The sequence below is a fragment of the Lagopus muta genome, chromosome 16 (assembly GCF_023343835.1).
Source record: "Lagopus muta isolate bLagMut1 chromosome 16, bLagMut1 primary, whole genome shotgun sequence".
Taxonomy (NCBI): domain Eukaryota; kingdom Metazoa; phylum Chordata; class Aves; order Galliformes; family Phasianidae; genus Lagopus; species Lagopus muta.
In genome coordinates, this window is record NC_064448.1 from 3,143,045 (window position 1) to 3,162,971 (window position 19,927).

The 19,927-nt window shown below is 41.6% G+C and overlaps 1 protein-coding gene across 1 annotated transcript; it reads left to right on the plus strand.

The window, feature by feature from the left end:
• The first annotated feature begins 3,305 nt into the window (after positions 1–3,305).
• Positions 3,306–19,505, plus strand: EDN3 (endothelin 3). The gene is made up of 5 exons (XM_048962473.1): positions 3,306–3,811; positions 4,196–4,430; positions 16,125–16,289; positions 17,205–17,302; positions 18,110–19,505. Exons 1-4 carry the CDS (start codon positions 3,760–3,762, stop codon positions 17,272–17,274), a joined length of 522 nt encoding a protein of 173 aa, XP_048818430.1. The 5' UTR covers positions 3,306–3,759; the 3' UTR covers positions 17,275–17,302; positions 18,110–19,505.
• The last annotated feature ends 422 nt before the right edge of the window (positions 19,506–19,927 follow it).

The following is a 19,927-nucleotide window of genomic DNA, read 5'->3' on the forward strand; positions in this document are numbered from 1 at the left end:
CAGGAGGGAGAATAGATTAACTTCAGTTTTCTGGCTACAGAACCCAAGTGAAAAGTAACTAAAATAATAAGCAGAAGATAACGTTTTCTTAAGAACCCACTGATTTCTGCACAGCTTTTCAACCAGCTACAATCTGTTATATTGCTTGCACTGCGTGAATGATGCAGAATGTGCTTCTAAACATACACTGTTTGCACAGTGAACTGACCTTTCCTTTCATTAACAGAAAAGAATATTGTGATTAAGAATCAGGACAGTGGGAAAAGAGACCCGTATAGCATCCAAGCACAATAAACAGTTTGGTTGCTTTTGCTTATTATCATATCTGTATTGATCGAGTTTTCCTCTTGACCTGCTGTGAAGCTGTAAGAATAGATACCAGTGCCAAAAATGCCTCCCCCCTGCCATACTCTACTGTGTATTTTAAATACAGGCTTTATTTCTACTGTAAATGTTTCCTCCAAGGTTAGCTTTTCAAGTGGTTTCTCTCAGTAACCAAAGTTACTTAAAAACATCTGGAACTTCTTTACAACTCATAACTGTTTTGTGTAGTCACCTGTGTTACAAAGGTTAAATGCTGTGGAATTACTGCTAGGGTCTCTGATTGCTTCACAATCACTGCAGTGTATTTATAAAGCAGGGATAACAAGGGACAGAGAAATACTAAACAAAACCAAGATTATGTTCCTAATTGAAAAGGCAGTCCGGGGTTTTCAAATATAAAATCCGGAATCTCAGCTTACTTTTCCTACCATCATCTGTTACAGCTGTTCCACATTCCAGGACTCCTTCAGCCTTGACCTCATCTCTAAGATACGTTCTCCTTTCAGCCAATTGTAAGTTCTTCTCAAATATACAATATTTACACCCAGCAACAGCACAGGTCTACTGATTGCCTTCCCTTCAGCTGCTTGGGTGGCCTAAGAATGGGGAAGTGTCCTGGCATAGGGGAATTCCCCTTGTGTGTAGAGAGCATTTCTGCAGCACTGCTGTGCTGGCCCTGCACAGAGGCAGGAAGGAATAAGTTGGAACTGAGAAGATTAGGAAGTGTGAAGAGGATTAAGTCCATACATTTGCCTAGAGCCCTCAAGATTTTTGGAAGTACCCATCCATCCTAAAGATTTGGAAGCTGAAACATAAAATGGAATCTGGAAAGTTAAACCTAAAGAAACAGTTGTAAAACAATATAGGTTGGATCAATTTGCTTCTAGTCTCTTGGGAATCTGCCTCCATAGCTGCTTGAAAAACAAAGAAAACAAAACATTTTTTTCCTCATGAAACAGAAGTATATTCCTCAAATAGATGTACAAAACCAGTATCATTTCATAGGTAATATGTAGCACAAACAGATAACTTGGTAATCAGTGTAACTGAGAATCAGGCCCACAACATCCAGAAGAACCAATTCCTTTGATGACAGTCTCTTTCTTCCCACATAAGTCTTACGTCTTATCTTCTTTTAAAGCTTAAATACAGTCAACTTTGCCCTTCCTAATTTCTGAACCCTGATAGCTGATTTCAGAATATATTTTATTACTTCTTTTGTTTGCACAGCATTCGGTATCAGTGCTGATGTTGCCTCCCCTGGCTTTTCAGTATTTAAAAACACATGGAAGAAAAAGTAGGGCCATGTAGAAGAGGCCTCCAAAATATCATTAAAAACACAGATGAGCATTTTTTGGAAAATCTGCATGGATCAGTTCACAACACAACACCTTTTCTGCCTTTTTTGTTCACCTGTAGCTATGATGCAGTTACACGTTACCCATTTTAAACTTTTTATTACTGTGATACTGTTGGTTTTTTTTGCATCACAAGAAATAGCATTAAGTGTATAAACCAGAATTTGGAATAATATTAGCTTATTACAGCAGCAATGTACAACCAGTACTTCCTATTGGGTGCAGAGGGGAATTCTGTTAAACAGTAACAGCACAACAAGCTTCTATTTTGTTCAGAGAAGTTCAAATGCAACCACAAGCATCTATCAAAATCAATCCTATATAACAGCACTGGAGTACTAGACATAGAACTGCCTGGCTTGAAGCAATTAATTTGTCTACTTAAGACGTAATGGAACTAACATCACAAATCTTTTTTCAGAGGTGCTTTGTGACTATATCTTCAAAATAGCAGCAGCCATACAACACTGCTGATGCACTGCAAGCATGACTTTAATACACACAAATTCAGCATCCAGCAAAACAGTGTATCTAAAAATGAAGGTCACTGCAATTAGTCGTCCTATAAGGAAAGTGAGAACTTTGCTAGATTAAGTGTGAACTTCAGTGCAATACTAACTCCAGGAATTTGCATAAATTTGCTGTGTTTGTTATGAGGATATCAGAGACTTGCAGTGAAGCTATTTAAAATTATCAGAACTAAAATTACCAAAGCGCTTTCCCAGCTCTGTTTGGTGGTTGAACGTTATCAATACTTTGGAGAGCTGCTTGCATTGCTGCTGATATTTCAGTGCTATATTGTCTTGTCATTTCAAAGTCATGCTAACCAAGCCGTTTCATTGTCCACAGAGAACCCTGGTGTCAGCAGAACTGGAGAAAAAGGAACTCTCCAACTATTAATGCCTTTAACGAGCATCATGCTTTTGTTATTAGTTGGGAACACGGTAGACCAAAGTTCTCCCCTGGGACTCTCAAACTTCAGAAGCTGACAATGGCATGGTTTGACAGACTGACAGGACATGGCATCTCGATGATGTTTTGTAAGTGGTGTTGCTCAACAGCCCACAACTGGGGTTGGGGGCAGGGCCAGAAAAAGAATACGAAGTGGCAGAGAACTGTTGAGCATCAGGCCTTCGAGTAACGTAAGCTGAGTGATTCTGCAATGACTTTCCTACTCATGAAACAGATTCTAAGGAACACACTGAACTGCATGAAAGAAATGCTGATTGCAGCTCTTTCTATTGAAACACACCTGAATGTCTTGATTTTAAATACTCACAATTAAATTTGCTAATCTTTCTCTGTGAGCTCTCTACAACACACGCTCTCTGTAATAGGTTATAATTGTACTGCAGTGAAGGACATAGACTCTTTTAGCCCTTAAATCTTGCCTACTAGCACTGAATGGTTTAGATGCTGATAACAGAGCCATGTACAGCAGTCTTGTTCTAGGCACACGTGCCAGGTATGCATGCAGTATGAAACCCTTCCATAATTTCCAAAGTCAGATTTGAATCACAAGCTCTTGTTCCTATCACACAAGCCGCATTCCTGAAACTGCAGACCTTTGAAAAGCGACGGACGAGGAGCCCCATTAGCAGCGCCAGGAGGGACGCCCCTCCCGTTGCCGATAAAGCAGGCTGCGCCGCGCGCTGCTACCGCCTGCGCCTCACCTGCACGGACGGGCCGGGGGCGGGCAGTGCCAGCAGAGCCCGCCCCGGGGCCGCAGCTGTCCGCTGGCGGGAGGCGGCTGCAGCTGGGAAACAGCAGCTCCGGTTTCTGAGATCGGATTTGGGGGTGGGGTGGGAGGTGTGTGTGTGTGAGAAAAGCCGAGCGATGGAGCTTCCCTTCTTTTGACAACGCTCTCCCCTTCAGGACTAAGCCTGCACTGGAAGTAAAAGAACTACGTGGGAGAACAGCCGATCTCACCTCCGCGTGGGAAGCGGCTGCGGAGCAGCGTGTGCCGACAGCCCGAGGATATCGCTGCCTGCACGCCGCTGCGAGCCCGTCCGGAACGGCTCCGCCGCCTCTGTGCTTCACCGTTGCCTGCAGTCAACTAACGTGCAATTTGGGTTTAATGGAGCTGGGCTTATTGTTCCTCTTTGGACTTACAATTACATCGACTGCAGGTAACGTGAATTTCTTTCTTTCTTTGCCATTTACACGCGTGCACACAAAGAAAGGCTGCTTCGTTGGTTGTTTTTTTTTTTTTTTTTTTTGGTTTTTTGTTTTTTTTCCCTTCTTTCAAAAGGCAGCAGCCCGGTCCGACGCGCGGTATCTAACTGGGCACCAAAGACATCACTCGGCCGTGCGTGGGTTAAGAACCCAGCGGCTCCAGCCGTGCTCCCCAACCTGCGGGGCTGCACTGCACCGAGTAACGGCATAACGGTGCGCGTAAGAGCTCGGAAAGTTTGCCGGGAGCGCTGTGCTCGGGATCCCGTTGCGGAAGGGGCTGCAGGGCTCGGGGTTGCCGAGGGGTCGCTCAGCGCTGTTCTTGCCTTCTCGCGGCGCAGGGTCCTCGCCGCCCCGACCCCGCTCCCTGCCGGCGGGCGGAGATCCGCGCTCGGCGGCGCTGGGGCAGAAGCAGCGGGAGGAGAGCGGAGCGGCGGCGGTGCCGGGCGGCGGCAGGACCAAGGCGGACGGCGGGGTGCTGAGGCGCCGAGCACGGCGCTGCACTTGTTACACCTACAAAGACAAGGAGTGCGTCTACTACTGCCACCTCGACATCATCTGGATCAACACCCCCGAGTGAGTGAGGGCCGGGCGGGCCGCGAAATGGCGGGCCGGGCCGCGAAGGGCGCGGAGCCCCGCGCGGGTCGCCGGGAGGCGAGGGGGCTGCGGGGCGGGCTCGGCTCCGCCGCGGGGCGGCAACGGGCGGGGGGCGCCCGCCGGGGAGGGCAGGGCTCGGCCGGAGGGCCGCCGGGGGGAGGCGGCGCCGCGCGCTGCGAGGTCAGGGCGGGACGAGGGGCGGCCGCCCGGCAGCGGGGTCCCGCAGCACCGCCGGGCGCTGCCTCGCGGCCGTGCCCGACCCGACACCTGCGGGGCTCCGTGGGCTGACGCAGAGCCGGTCGCTCCGCATCCCCGCGCTGAGGGAAAGCGGGCGTGGGGGAAGGAGCTGGTATTTTGGAGGAGAAAGCTGTTCCTAATAAACCACTGTTTGGGAAAGGAACAATAGCAGTTGGTTCCTTTTTGTGCAGTTGTGCTGTTTCTGATAAAAAAAAGCACGGCGGAAAATGCTTTGACGTTAATTTTTGAAAACCTCAGCGTACCAGACATAAAGCGTTACAAGTGTCTCGGATAATTATGTTTATGGGAACGGTAAACAAGCTTTTGTTTCAATCCATAATAAAAACAGTTTTTTGAAAACACGATGTTTCCCACGAAGTGGAAATGCTGAGTTTCTCCCAGGTCAGAGGGGTGAAGCGCTCCCAGTAAGGCAGGAGCCGGTACAAACAGCGTCCCATTGGAAAAAATGGTCCAGGAAGAGTGACGCTTTGCCTACAGCCAAAGGGTTTGCGTCCTCCTGGGCCACTGTACATATCCTGTCTGATAACTAAAATAGTTACTCAGTTCAAGGATCTGTTAAGATTTTCACAGGCTAAATGGTATCAGTCCTGTAGAAACTCAAGTGATCAGTTCATTAAAAAGTCATCAGGAGAGCTGATGAATCTAACATTAGAGTTCATTTAATGAGCTTCAGCAGTCGGACTCTTAGAGCTGTATGACTGAGATTTCTCACCCCAAGTACTGCACTGACTGCAATTTGGGAATGTTTCTGTTAGCCTTGTGCTCCTTTGGATCAATTGCACAGCATCAGATTAAAATAACAAAAGGAGTAGAAAAGGACAGAAAGTAGCAGTAGAGTAAGTTGACTTAAATAGGATTTACAGCACTGAATTTGTAAATTCTCTTGCGCATCCCAAGTTGACCCATGCAGGATGACAAGTCCTTTGAAATTCTACCAACCTGAACTCATAGTATGTTCACAGAAGTCAATGAGTTATTTGTTTGCTTTCATTCCGTTAGGAAACTTTGTATGCAGTCCTTCAGAATTAATAGTGAGCATTAATTCACTAATGCGGAGTGTTCTTAACTGGAAGCAACATGTCACAGAATCATGAAATCATTGAGGTTGGAAAGACCAATAGATCATCTAGCCCAACTACCAACACGTGGCTGTGGCCGTTCCAGATGATGTCACTCAATGAACATCCACCCTTACAACAAATACTTAAAGTAGAGAATGAGATGTAAAGCATTTTGATGTTATATATAGCATTAGCAATGAGGTATTTAAGATAATTCAGATATTAAGCTGTTGGGCCTATGATTCACAACTTTCTAATCCAAAGTCAACTCTACATAAAATAACAGCATAGCTCTCAGGTATGTAAATGTATTTCTGAATGTGAATGAGAGACATCGGGTCTGCCTGTTGATATACCGAACAAGCTACACAGCTTCTTAATGGAAGTAAACATTGGATCTGTACAGACTGCACATCTGTTTATAAACAGGGCTTTCATGTTGCTGTGTGCATGCTGTTGAGAATTTTAATGTTTACTAATAAAAATGCGGCTCAAATGTATCTTTGAGGATCAAACACTGACGAGGAAACCAGAAAAATCTGTTGGAAAAAAAGAGGTTTTCACAGAATCCTTTAAGGTTGGAAAAGACCTTTGTGATCCTCATGTCTAACCATCAACCTGACCAAAAAGCATAAGGGTGTTAAGGTGTTTTGTGTCCATTGCTGGTACCTCTACTCCTAAAGGTGCACTGATTTGCATCTAGATGTGTCTCTCTTGGTTACAAGTCAGTAAACTTTTGGAGCATGTTTCTTAAATAGAATGAAATGTCTTGAAATGGGAAAGACAAGGATCGAGTGCAGTTCCTGGCTTCATACAGGACTTCTGGAGGTTGGTGGCCCTGCCTGCTGCAGGTGGGTTGGAACTTGATGATCCTTAGGGTCCCTTCCAACCCAAGCCATTCTATGGCTGCCTAAAAGGTCAAACCCTGTGTCTGAGGGCATTGTGCAAACGCTTTGTGGGCTCTGACTGGGTGCTGTGGCCCTGGGCAGCCTGTGCTGGTACCCAACCCTGAAAGCTGTTGATTCTGATCTTCCTGCTTACTTGCTTCTAATGTACCTTTTTCAGTTTTATTTCTTACATCAAACACTGCAATTGCCTTTTACTATGTTATAGTTACTTTATTTTTCTTTTCTATTTTTTCCCCTTACTCATTTCTCTTGATTTATATCCTGTACTTTATCATTTCTTGGCAAAAATTCCCTAATATTTTCTTTGTACAGGTTACTCTTTTGTCCACACTTCACAAACTTTATTTCCTGGTTTCTTTCCCCTACTCTTCCCAACAGAAGATGCTATTAAGCATTGTTGTGTTATATCCAAAACAAATCACTGTCTCTCCTTCCCTGAGAAAATGGTTAAAATTTCAATGAAAGCAGTGCTTGAGGCAGAGGCCTTTCCAATACAAATCCTATTTCTGTCCTCTATGAGAAAGATCAGCAAGTTGATAGGTGAAGAAGAGCACGTGATGGCAGAATGTGCACTGTTTGACTGCAGCTATTCCCAATTAAATGAGGAATTGTCTGTGCACACGTTTGAGTATTGCTTTCTACTTGTCTGTGAACCATTTGGGTGAATCCAGAGCACTGAGCTCACCAGTGCTATTTCGACAGTGTAGGACTTTCATGCTGGGAACAGTGACAGTCTGAAGACAGAAGTAGTCCTAAAGAAAGTCTGCTAAATCAGAACAGAGTAACGCAATTATGTGGTGCAGACAACAGTTAACATATCACAATAAAGATAATTAAAAGCTGGTAAATTGTTCTCACTGATAAGATTGGTTACTCAGAATTAGTTTGCAGTGTGTTTTTTATCACGTTACTAATTATGCTTATCTTGATTCATATCTTGATCTATAGTTACAGCCATTTTAAGAGGGGAAGAATGACTTGTCTTTTAAACAGTACCTACTGATGTAACACAGCTGCAGCTCAGTGCTTAATTCCACATATTGAGGAAAGCACTTCTTCAGAGGGGTTCTGCGCTTCAGTTAATGACATCAATGTTAGTAAGCATGAAACACGACAGATGCTAGGAATAACTAGGAAACAATTAAAAGTACTGTAGGAAAGTAACGCTGTCATGAGGACACAGTATCAGATAGTAAAGTGGCCTTCTGACATAAAGTATAATGAGAATCTGTGGCAATAGTCCAGAAACTTTCTAAGGAGAATTAGCATAGATGAATGTTTGTCAGGGCACTTCCTCACTCAAACTACCAGATTTCTTGAGGAGGCGAAATCAAAGCAAAAGTTTATGTTGTATTTCTTTATGCTCACAGGAGGAGTAACTGAATGAATTCTGTGGCCATGTTATAAAAACCACTTTAGGTAATCTAACAGTTCTGTCTCCCAGTTACATAAATTTCTGAATCAGCAGAATTGGATGGATAAAGTGAGAGCAAGAATTGGATCTATTATCTTTGCATTTGCTGCTCTGATCCTCTGTACTTAGATTGTGTTTTATTGAAAGGAAGCCTGAATAATCTTACTGAAAGGACTTTTCACCCTTATTGTATTGTTATTCCACTATTTTTTGAGAATTATCTCCATCAGTAGGTAAATATACACACTGTCCTGTATATTACTGGAAATAAAGGAACGCAGCTAAAGATTTCTTGTTCTGTAAAACAATTAAGCATTTGCTTATAATCTTAATAGATCAGACTGAAAGTTCTGCCTAGCCAAAGGCATCATGATGAAAGAGTGGCTGCAGGCCAGGCAAAGTTGATCTGTGTAACGGCACACACGGTTCACCATCAGAACCAAGTGCCAGAAGAAGTGATCAAGTAATGAATCTTATGTTTAATTGCGTTTACTTTGTGCATGAAGTTTGCCTTACATTTGAAGACTTCCAAATTAGGCTGTGCACGTGCATCACTTGTCCTAACGCAGCCCAAATGACAAAACAAAAATCTTAGCAAGCCAGTAACCATTAATTAAATAAAACTAGGGAATCTGTGGCCATACTCATTGCTGAAAAAAACTAATCAGGCATGAAGCAGATAAAAGGAATTGATGTAAATGAGGAATGTTAACTATTTTTTTTCTTTTAAGTTACAACTGTTTTATTGGAAACTTAAATGAGATGGTAAATCTCTGACTCTAAAAGCTGGAAGATTTTTCTATGACAAAAAGCTGCACAGAACTTCATCAAAGGGAGATTATTTCAAATCAATTTACTGAAAACAGTAATAAGCTGCTTCTATTGTGGTTATACTTCATGATGAACAATCTGGTTTGATTATTAGGCTGATTATACAAGCAGTTATTTTTCCTGCATATGTAAATCATGTATTGACTTCACACTGTGAGTTAGCACAGCTTTAACCTCACACATTCATGGCAGATAAGCCTCCTGACATCTTGTTCTTTGCCATTATTACAAACACAGCCCACAGGTTTCAAATTAAATCCTTTAACACTTCTGTTTTTGCACACTGACTTCACATCTCTGTTGACTGCCCTCAGCTTTCATGCATATTCTTATGTAGACAAGTCAGTTTGCCTCTCATTTGCCTTTATTAAAATGCACCTTATTAGCGAGAGCAGTGCAGGTCGTTTGCACAATTAGAATTCTGAAAGCAGCAAGATAAATATTAACATTGAGGAAAAACACCTTCAGAGTAGTTCAGTAATGCAATATAATGACACAATCTTTTACTTAAATGCAAGATTCTTCTAGGCTAAGAAGTAGCTCAGCTTGCTTTTCGCATGCCTATTCTCTTTGAAAACAAGGGTCATAATACTCTCTTGGATGAACTAGATCCAGTGTTCCCTTATCCTAAGTTAAACAAGTGAGAATGGCTTTGGTTTTTAGTGAATGTCTTCTGTCCAATTGAAACAATTCCCATTCCAGCAGCTGCCCCAAATTCACACTCTCCTGCTTTGTGTTCTGCTCATTTCTCCTAACCAACTGCTCTTAAACTAATTTGTTTTGAGATCTCACCCCGCACTGTTCAGCAATGTTCACCTTAAATGTCTTTGACACATGCACAGCTTGCACGCCCTCCACATCTAAATGTAGAATATATCCTCTTCCTGAGAACCTTATTTACACTACTTGAGGTACTGATGTCCTAACAGCAGTAAGACCTGCAATTATTATTTGGCTCTAAAGACTAAATCCCACGGCGCTGTGGGACCCAGCCCCGCAGAGGATGGGGTCAGGGATGAGGCACACCAATAGCTGGTGCCTCGACATTTCACTACAGCTGCTCATGTTGGTCTAATTCTAAGAATAAACAAAGAATAGGCATTCTCTAGATCCATCAAACCACAGTCACTTTCATCAGCCTTAAAGTTTAAGGCTATTTGTTTTCCCCTAGGTTCTTGCTTGCTTTGTTTTTAAACCAGCAGTGGGTTTTAACTCTACAAGCTGCGGGGAACGGTAGAAGCACGCTTCTGTGGGAACTTCAGGAACTAGAATAAATACTCCAAGTTTTGCCTTGAAAATCCTGCCATTTGCCACTTTGTTTATCTTATTTCTCAGCCGTTCTTGACTTTTGTGATTTACCCCAGTCTATTTGCTTTAGAGCTGCCCCCTCACTGATGACAGAGGAAGAAAAAGGAGTAACGGGAGCTCGGGCCTCACAGACAGAAAATACTACACCAGTTATGTATTCTTTTAAATAACAATCACAGCACTTGCCACTAAACTGGGAGCAGATCAGAACTGGTGTGAGGTACTGAAGGATATGGGAACTGCTGTTTTGAGAGAGGTATTCATGTTAAACAATAGTCTGAAGAAACGCACTCCAAGTTTCATTCAACTCAGATGTTTTTCTGATCACATTTGATAGAGGAAACACGTAACATCCTTCTGCCGGCTACAAGATAAGGATTTCTAGTGCCGAAATTAAAATTTACAGTAAGACTTTTAATAAAAAAAGCATCTGTTTTGATTTGGCTGTTCATTTATGATGTAATTATTCTCCAGATCTGCTTTGATGCAGGTTGTATTGCTGAGTTGTCTTTGCTTGTGAAATTATAGGCATTTATATAATTTCACGCAAAGAAGAAAAATCTGATTATACATAACCTTGTCCTAATTAAACATGAGTCCCCTCCTGTGATTTAGAAATGAAGAATACATTCACTGCAATATTGATTAATTCATCGACTTTTGAATCAGTTTATTTTGTAAAAAGGACTGCATGGCCACCAGCTCTTGTATAAGAAATAAGGTATTACTTATTTCTTATGGGCTTCTTCTTTGAAGCCCAGTTCTACCTCTCTGTTCTACTGCTGAACAGAAATCACACTTCCACTCATGCTGGGTTTCCTGTGCTTTTGTCAAGAGAAGTACTGTGAAGACCCCCCAACAGAATCTTCCCCAGAAGCATCCTGGATAAGAACTTTCCTATGACTGCCAGCCAAACCCAAACTGCAGCTGATAACAACAGCTACAAGTGTGCTTGTCACCTGCTGTGGTTTGACTGGCTGTTCACAACACTGCACCAAGGCACAAGTGTCCTCCACATTGCATTTCTCGCTTTCTAGAAATACTGCACACTGTGCATGCAGCCCGTTTTCTTTTCTCAGTTGACTGTGACAACACTGGGTAACTGAGTCTGAGGTGAATAGACAGGTGTGCATTTTGCTAGGTAGATAGTGGGGTTTTGCTCAAGCCTGCGTTGTTTTAAGGCTGCTGGGATGCTAAAGGAAGATGCCCAGGGAAACAATCTGCCTTCAGTTCTCTCACAGTAGTTACTTGGATACCATAGAATCCCAGCAGGAAGTAAATCAAAGAACTCATCAGTGAGGCTGTATGCTGAAGTAGATATGTGCAGTCCTGGCTTACTGCCTAAGTTAGCAATAACTAATTAATTTGGGGTCCTCCCAAATTAGCAAGTATTAATTAAAAGTATAAGACTGAAAAGAAAAGAAAAAAAAACAGTGAAAGAAAAACCAAATCCAGCAAGGTTTTGGAGCTAGAGCTTTCTGCATAACAGTAGCCTATGTAGATGTACAGGAGCAGTGACTACTACTAAAAGGAGGAGGTGGGAAATAAACAAGTTTTTACACTCTACAGCCACACCTTTATCTCATCTGAAAATAATTTTAACTGTGAAAAGCTAATTAGAAAACATACAATTTCTCTGGATAGAGCACATGATTAGAATGACACAAGACCAAGATGTCCGAGTCGTCTCTGAAGAACATCCCTGAAGAGCGCTGCATTTACATCTTAAATGAGGAGGAGGAATAGATATTAGAGGAGGAAATCCTGTTGTAAACTTCTCACATTTAAACAAATTATACCTCTTGCAGACAGCTGGAGTGAACTTTAGGAGCAGCCAGTTTCTCTCCTGCAGTAGCTTTATGTGAAATTGAACATAGAAATATCTGTTATTTTCCCCAACATCTCTAATCCTAGATGGGTTTGGGTTTACTTGTACTGTGTTAATTTTTGCTTTCTTTTGGCATTCTTTGTTCTCAGTGGTCCTTGCAGGGATCTCATACATGTTAAGATTGTCTGAGAACATTGGAGACAGTTGGGAGCCTTGCTGGCCTGGATACCTGCCAGAAAATATATTGCTGAATACTGAAATCACAGCATCTAAGATGAATGCTGCAACCCCCTCATCCCTTTGTTTTGGCTGAAACTCTCAAGTGCCCTGGAGGTATCTACTGCGCTTAAGTGGCTGGGAAAGTAGAAAATAATAGCAGCTCATAGGTCAATTATAACACAGCATGAGAAACTCAGCCACATGTTATAAGAATTAAAATAAACCGTTTGGATTCGGCTGCCTGAATTCTGAACGTTGACCATAGTATGAATGAGGGACAGCTGGACATAAGCAAACTGTACTCTTCCCAATTAGACTCGAAGGTAGTGGTCATTCTGTGGGCAGTTCTTTCTTTGGAAACTTGTGCCAATATCTCTGGTTTAGGTTTAGAATGACTGTTTTACCATCACTCAGGACTTGTGTTTTTCAAAAAAAAAAAAGCCTATATCTGTTAATTTAAAGGCAAAAGCCTGCTTCAAAAGTCAGTTGACTTTCAGTAGCAGAGCTTTTATGTTGTGTTTCGTGGGTGCAAGTACAGAAATGGTCCAGAGTGCATCTGACTGATTTGCAGATCCCAATTGGATAGGCTGATCCAGAATTGCATGGGTTTGCTTGGTCTCCTTGGAGAGAAAAAAGGCATAAAGGACACAGTGCCCATTTGCTCTTTAATATGCGGAAACCCATTTTACTGCTTCAGGAGAATTCTGTTCTCCAGAAGGAAAAAGTGATGGGTACTGATTTGAAGGTCAGGCCATACTTGTGCAGACATTTTTTTTCTTTAATTCTTTAAATCTGTGGGTCTTAACAGAAGTTTTCAAAAATTTCCTAAGTGGCTCTGAGCCCGTGCTGAGGGAGCTGATCATAACCACAAGGAACACAGTGCAGGGGAACTGGTTGCTCAGGATCCCCAGAAGCCCAGCAAGAGGCTAGCCAAGAAATGGGCCTCTGCCTAGTTCAGCTGTCCCTCATCTTCGCTGTGGGGAGACAGACTGTCCTGGTATGTGAAAGCCAGCAAGCTTTGACTAAAGAAGAGAGATACCTCACCTGAAAGGAAAAGCAAAGTGACTTCTTAGCTAAGCAGATGCTTGGTTGGCAATTAAATGCTGATAATAATTTCCACTGAGCGTACTGAAATTGAGATTCTACATCTGTCAGTTTGAACCCGAGCATTGCAGCACCGTATAATTTCCTGCACAAGCAGCCTTTTGCTAATCACCTGTAACAATCTAAGATTAAGTAATGCTGCTAGGCAAATGCTTCTGATACTTGTTCAAATGAATCTCTCTGGCATCTCTTCTCACTTCTGAAGTACTGAGAAAGTGGCATGAACTAACTTGAAATAGTAACATTTTCAGCTGCTGGAATGATAGCCATGCACATACTAGCATTTGCTTAAATGATGTGATTTATGAGTTGCATCTGAGTACCTGACAGGCAAGAAAACACCAGCCATATTATGTAGCTCTTTCTGAATCCTGCTGAAAAGACTCTGAGACACTATTGAAGTTCATCTCCTTTGGTTTTGAATTTTTGCCTTAGAAATTAAGAACAGACATACTGGGGGAACGATTACATTTCCATCTCCGATTAATAAACGAGCACATAAAAATGTTTGCTTGGGCATTCTAGATAGAATTCTTACGCTTGAAAACTTTGCATTTGCATTTATTTTTGGACCATTGAGAATGAAGTGCTCTTGAATACATTTTCTTAGCTATGAAGCATACTCTAAGCATCAAGCTTGCAAGTTGCATAGAACAGAAGGCGCTTCATTAGAAAGATCAGAAGTGTTATCTGAAATATCAGCCTCCTCCTTTGCTCAGGGCTGCGATTCATGGTTCTTATCACTTGTAATTACACCATATTGGCCACCCCTGCCAGTCTCTTGGAATTTACTGTCTCTTAAGAAAGCCAGCAGACATGTAATGGGCCCATAGTTCCCATACTGAGCTATTAATGTGAAACTGAAGTTGATTATGACTTGCGAACTGCAGCAACCAAGGCTGAAAGCACGTGTGCCCTTTTGCCTCTCCAGCTGGGAAGGCAAAATCTCTGACACAGGCCAAGCCACAGCCTGGTCCCACAGAGAGATGCATTTACATAATTAGAATAGGAAAAAAGGTATCATATGTTGGAAAAGTGGACTCAACGAGGAACCTCTTCAAATAACAATAATAAAATACCACAGTATTTTATTTCTTGTTAATACAGTGCGGAAAGACATCCGTAAGAGCGGTGAAAGGTTCCTTATCCCTTTGCAATTTGTTTGCCATGAAATAGGGGTTTCACATTTGGTTAGACCAAGCAAAATTCCTTCTTTCACTCCAACCTAAATCTGAGCAAGAAGTTGAATAACAGAATTTTCCCGGAGAGTTTCCAGCATTCCTCACCTTTAAAAATACAGGAACTTCTCCATGTTTCTGTCTCTGAAAGCCAGCAGCAAAAAAAGAATTATCTAAAATATGACTATATAACAGTTCTGGCAGAAGGTATCTGCATTAGCCAGTTATCATTCCTTACTGTGAACAGTATAGAACAGACACACAAAACATGGCAGCATGAAATTACTAATACTGTTTAGTTACAAAGGGAGACTTGCCCCTAACCCTGAGGACAACAGACAGCTTCTCAAACGACTGCATGAGACAAAGGGACAAAATCAACTCAGAGTAATCAACTCTTAGTCTTAGGACTAATTTGCATATTCTTGATCTTCTCTGGTGTTGAGGCACAGCCACAGAATGAAGGAAGTGCTGAAGATACAGAACAGTTTCTGCACAGATGTTGAGCGGAAGGTCTTTCAGTAGCAGATGCTGCTCTAATGGTTGCTAGCACACAGAAACACTGCTTCTGGTTTTGTATCTTTCTGGGATAGATCCATGTATGATGGGCGTGCTGTGCTCCAGGCTGTGGAAGATGAGGTAGGCTGTTACAAACTAGTACGTACTAGCAGCAGTGCAGAGGTTTGAATAACTGATTTGCATCAGCAGAACTGATGTTACATCAGAAGTTATTGCAGAGATTACAAAAATAATGCTTCTAAACCTTTTAGCCCACCATGAGTGTGGGAAAATGGAAGATTAGCTGCTTCCCAATTAATAGCCTAACGATGTTTTTATGAAAGCAGCCGAAAGAAGTCCAAGTACATGAAGTTAGTGCTTCCAGACTGGTTATTCAGACCTTGCCCTATAACCTCTCTCTAACCCTGCTATAACCACTCTTATTTCCTCTCCCCAACTCTTTTTTTCTCCCACCTCCACTCCTTTTTCTACCCTTGGATCTCTGTGGATCTGTGGTTTGCATAGCCCAGCCCTCGAGTGCGCTGAAGCTTTGGTGAGTCTCCAGCCGTTGTGTGCTGTGAATCTGCTATTGAGATACTTGCACAACGTTTAGGAGAATAACTTCTGAGACATTGGCACGGAGTAATGAAGCATGTCCTGTCCTGATGTTACTGGCTATAATCCACAAATGAACAAAGCATGCCAGACTTCAGGAAATACAGAGAATTCTTACTATTTCTTGGTCTGCTGCTGTGAAGAATATGTATCTGCATGATTTTTCTCTGGGAGATCATGCAAGGAAGATCACCTTGCTTATTCTCACATTTGAGACTCCATGGGTCACGTTCCTGAACACAATGCAATAAACTTCTTTTGAGGTTGTTTTTTTCTAGCTACTTTATAGCTTCATAAAAGCTTGAGTTGTCTGAGAAGTCGTGATTGGAGAACTTTACATAAGCATAGGGTCTGATTTTTTTTTGCCATTGTTGTTTGCATCACTAGCTCTGTTTCCTGAAATATCTTAATTGGCTCCTAAAATATACAACATTTGTGGTTGTCCCAACAGGAGGACTGTGCCATATGGGCTCTCCAACTATAGAGGCAGCTTTAGAGGCAAAAGATCTACAGGCCAGAATCAAAGTATTTCCCAGCCTTCATTCCGGTGCTCTTGTTTGGATATTTATGACAAACAGTGTATGCAGTTTTGCAGAAGAATGCAAGACAGAAGAAGGTGGGTACCTGTTCTTAATAATTGTCCACATTATTTGATTATTTCATGCAAGTTAATTATGGCGTGTATCAAAATAAGCTGATTGAGAAATGTATTGATTTTAAATCAAATTCTCATATCTAGTAGCATAGGCTGACCCTGGGTAGCAGCCAAGCACGCACGCTGTCACTTGTTCCCTTCCCCCTCACGTGGGATCAGGGAAAAGTTGGTAAGAGCAAAATGGAGAAAACTCAAACATGGTGATAAAGTCAGTTTAACAGGTGAAGAGGGAGAAAACCACCAAAAACCAACAGGCAGCACAGAGGGTATCAGCACCTCCTGCACAGGCTGATGCCCAGCTACTTGCCAGGCCATGGCTGCTGTAAAAGCTAAAATCCCCCTTCTTCTGTTTACTGCTAAGCATGAAGTTAGATGTTACAGAATACTGCTTTGGCTCCTTCAGGTTACCTGTCCTGCTTTTATTCCATCCCAATCTCTTGCCACTGCTGGCCTACTCTGGGGTGGGGACAGAGGAGGAAGAAGAGGAAGCCTTGATGCCATGCAAGCACCAGTCAGCAGTACCAGAACAGTGGTGCACTGCCAACACTTCATCACAAATCTAAAGCACAGCACCACATGGGCTGCTATGTCAAGAGTTGATTAACTCTGTCCTAGCCAGACTCAGTGCAGTAATGCTTTAGTTGTTGTGTGCAGTTTTCTCTTTATGATGTAATCTTGAAACAGCAGATCTCCTATCCAGCTGGGACATTAAACAGAACAAGTCAGAGCGTTTTTAATATTGGATTCATTTAGAATAAGAAAAATGCAAAGTTGTATGCAATCTAAAGAAAAGTCTGACACTGTCACTTCATGAATAGGTGTGTAAGGGTAATGGATGAGAACGCTGGGGGAAATTAACAGTTCTCTCATCCTCAGAAATCACGGATCAGTGAAAACAACAGAGAAGGACCAGTGCAGGGAAGAGGAGCACGCGTTCGTTCAGTAGCAGAGCTTGGAGGATTCTGAACAGCCAGGTACAGCTCAGGTGGCCACTTCTGTTTACTCTTGAATAGAAATATTTCTCCAAAATTCTGTTTGTATTTTCATGAGCCTGAATTCTTTCATTTGAACATTATGGGCAGATTTGGCCCAGTAGATTTTTTTTTTAATACAATGTATTACACGCAATTACTACAACCTTCCTCTTGCTGCTCCAGCTCCTTCAGGAATTGGATTCTCTGGCTATAAGCCAGCACACATTTTGGAAAAAGTCCCACCTTTTTTTTTTTTAAGGGTAAGAGCTGTTCCTGTCTATCATCTCTTTACTCAGTTAGCACTGTACAACTTAAGCTACACGTGACAGTGCACAGCTCCACTAAAACTGACATTGTCAAGGTACAGCAACCAAACAAGCTGTGGAAAAACATTTGGAGGGGAAATAAATCTGCTTTAAGTTTCAGATATGAAGAGGTTGCAGTGACCTCGTAGCAAGTTTCTGAAGATTCCAGTTTCAAATCTGTGCTTACTACCTTTAATACTATTGCAACATAAGAAATGAAAACAGTGTCACAATAAGCAAATACTTCCAGGTCTGGGTGAAATGAAGCAGCCATTAGAAATAGGGAACTTCAGAAATAAATACAAATCACCTCATTACCCCCAGCATTATAGCTGTGGAGGGAAGTCCCTAGAATTTTTTTGTTACAGTTATGTAAGCAGAGCTGGCTGGGCATCTGGGCAGGATTTTCTCTGTGTTTATAATCAAAAAGATGCAGCAGAGTTCTGTCGGGATGTGGGCAGTTTGGACTAACCCAGCAGGTTTTGTTTGTTTGATTCTTCAGCTTTAACATTTGCTTGCTGAAGCTCAGAAGCAACAGCTTGAGCTACAACTCTCCCTTGAGATGGACAAAATTGATGCTTCAGTCTGATGCCAGCGGAGACTTCAGCAGTATGCAACACTTTCATTTCATCAGTGCCATTCTGAGGGCACGTGAACCTGTATGAAGAAGCTCCCTCCATGCTCCCCTCCTGAGAACCTCAGTAAAGGATCTGTGTCACCTAACCTGGCAGGGAACGGATCATCACTGGAGAAAAATTCAAAGGCAGATCCAAACTCCAGCGAGTTTCAGGAAACGTTTTTCTACCTGGTTTAAAAAGTACGATAGAAACATCCTGTTTCACTTTACTGCTTGCTACATGTCTGAAGAATCCATCCAGTGTTGTGTGGGCAACAGTAATTGGACAAGGTGATGAGTTAGAGGTTGCCTGTATGTGGGTGCTCAATAAGAATAAACAGATACAAAATGTTTCCTTTGTTAATGTATGCAAGCCTGAATCATCATATTGTAACTCTGTGGCAGATGTTTAAATAACATTATCTATGCAGAATAAATATGAACATCTAATATAAACATTACTATAAACTATAGCAAGTTAAGAGTATACGTTGAGTATTCAATAGATTACCAAATTTATGCACAAATTATTCCTGCACTACGAAGTTCCATTCAAAGACATTTACAGTGATTATTTAGGGACGTGCTGTAATTGATGAGCAGAACTCCAATAATTAATCCCAAAGAATTTCCTAGAGATGAAAGGGCAGGACTGTGGAACTTCAAATGAAACTTCACACACAAGAGTTTACTGTACTGGACCACATACTATCCAAAGCACTACGTACATTATCATCCATAGTTCATACATTCATCTTTGCTAGTACTTTAAATCACATTGTTATCTCTTCACTGAACAACTTGGAAACTTGGCAATAAGATTATTATATCCACCCCTGGACACTTCTCAATGGAAATGATTTCTTCAGAAATTATGGAATTCTTATTTTTTTATTTTTATAGGAGGATGCAAGAGTGAGTAAGCTAAAAAAAGCCTTGTTCAGTAATATAATTTAAAAAGAGAGAGGAAACCCCCCTGCTTGTGACATTAGAGATGTTTGGGGCTTTTTTGTTTGACTGAACTTCATGCAGACTTTCCCCAAGGTGCATAAGTTAAACTGCAACCAGATTACATTAAATTATATTTTATCAGAAGATGGAGACTAAAACAAGAACTGCAAAATAAAAGGAACTTAATGGTAAAAAAAATAAAATAAATGGTTATATGGACTTAAAACAGTGGTAATAGGTTTTGTTTGAACAAAGAAAGGGAGGTCTTTGCCAAAATATATGATATATTTTATATATATGTGGATATATTTCATAAATAAATTATTATAGTTATAAAAGTAAATATATTTGTCAGTTATTGCATTTGTTTCAGTGTCTTATTTGCTGTGCAAATGACTTTGTACATTAATAGAAAACAGATTATTTATTGTATGGAAACACTTCGCATATTTTCCCACTTTTTTTTTCTAATCATGAAGAAAGCTCTGTGCTCATTTATAACACTTATCATCAATTATCATCACTACCTGGATTTGTTTTCTCCTGCACGCACACACAGGTCACACAAAAATCTGCCATCTTCAAGCGATTGATCTGAAAGTTTGAGTATGGAAACTAAACGAAAGTCGTGCAGTCACAACTATGCATAAAAGGTTAAATCTCAGTTTTGTGTCCTCTTTACAGTAAATATAATCCCTGTCTGAGTTCCCACACCTCCATGCTTCTAAACTTGCACAGAAAATAATCACTTCT

Coding starts and splice junctions, on each gene's coding strand:
- EDN3 (XM_048962473.1), top strand. CDS start 3,760: ATGGAGCTGGGCTTATTGTTCCTCTTTGGACTTACAATTACATCGACT. Junction 3,812..4,195: donor TACAATTACATCGACTGCAG/GTAACGTGAATT, acceptor CTCGCGGCGCAG/GGTCCTCGCCGCCCCGACCC. Junction 4,431..16,124: donor ATCTGGATCAACACCCCCGA/GTGAGTGAGGGC, acceptor TTGTCCCAACAG/GAGGACTGTGCCATATGGGC.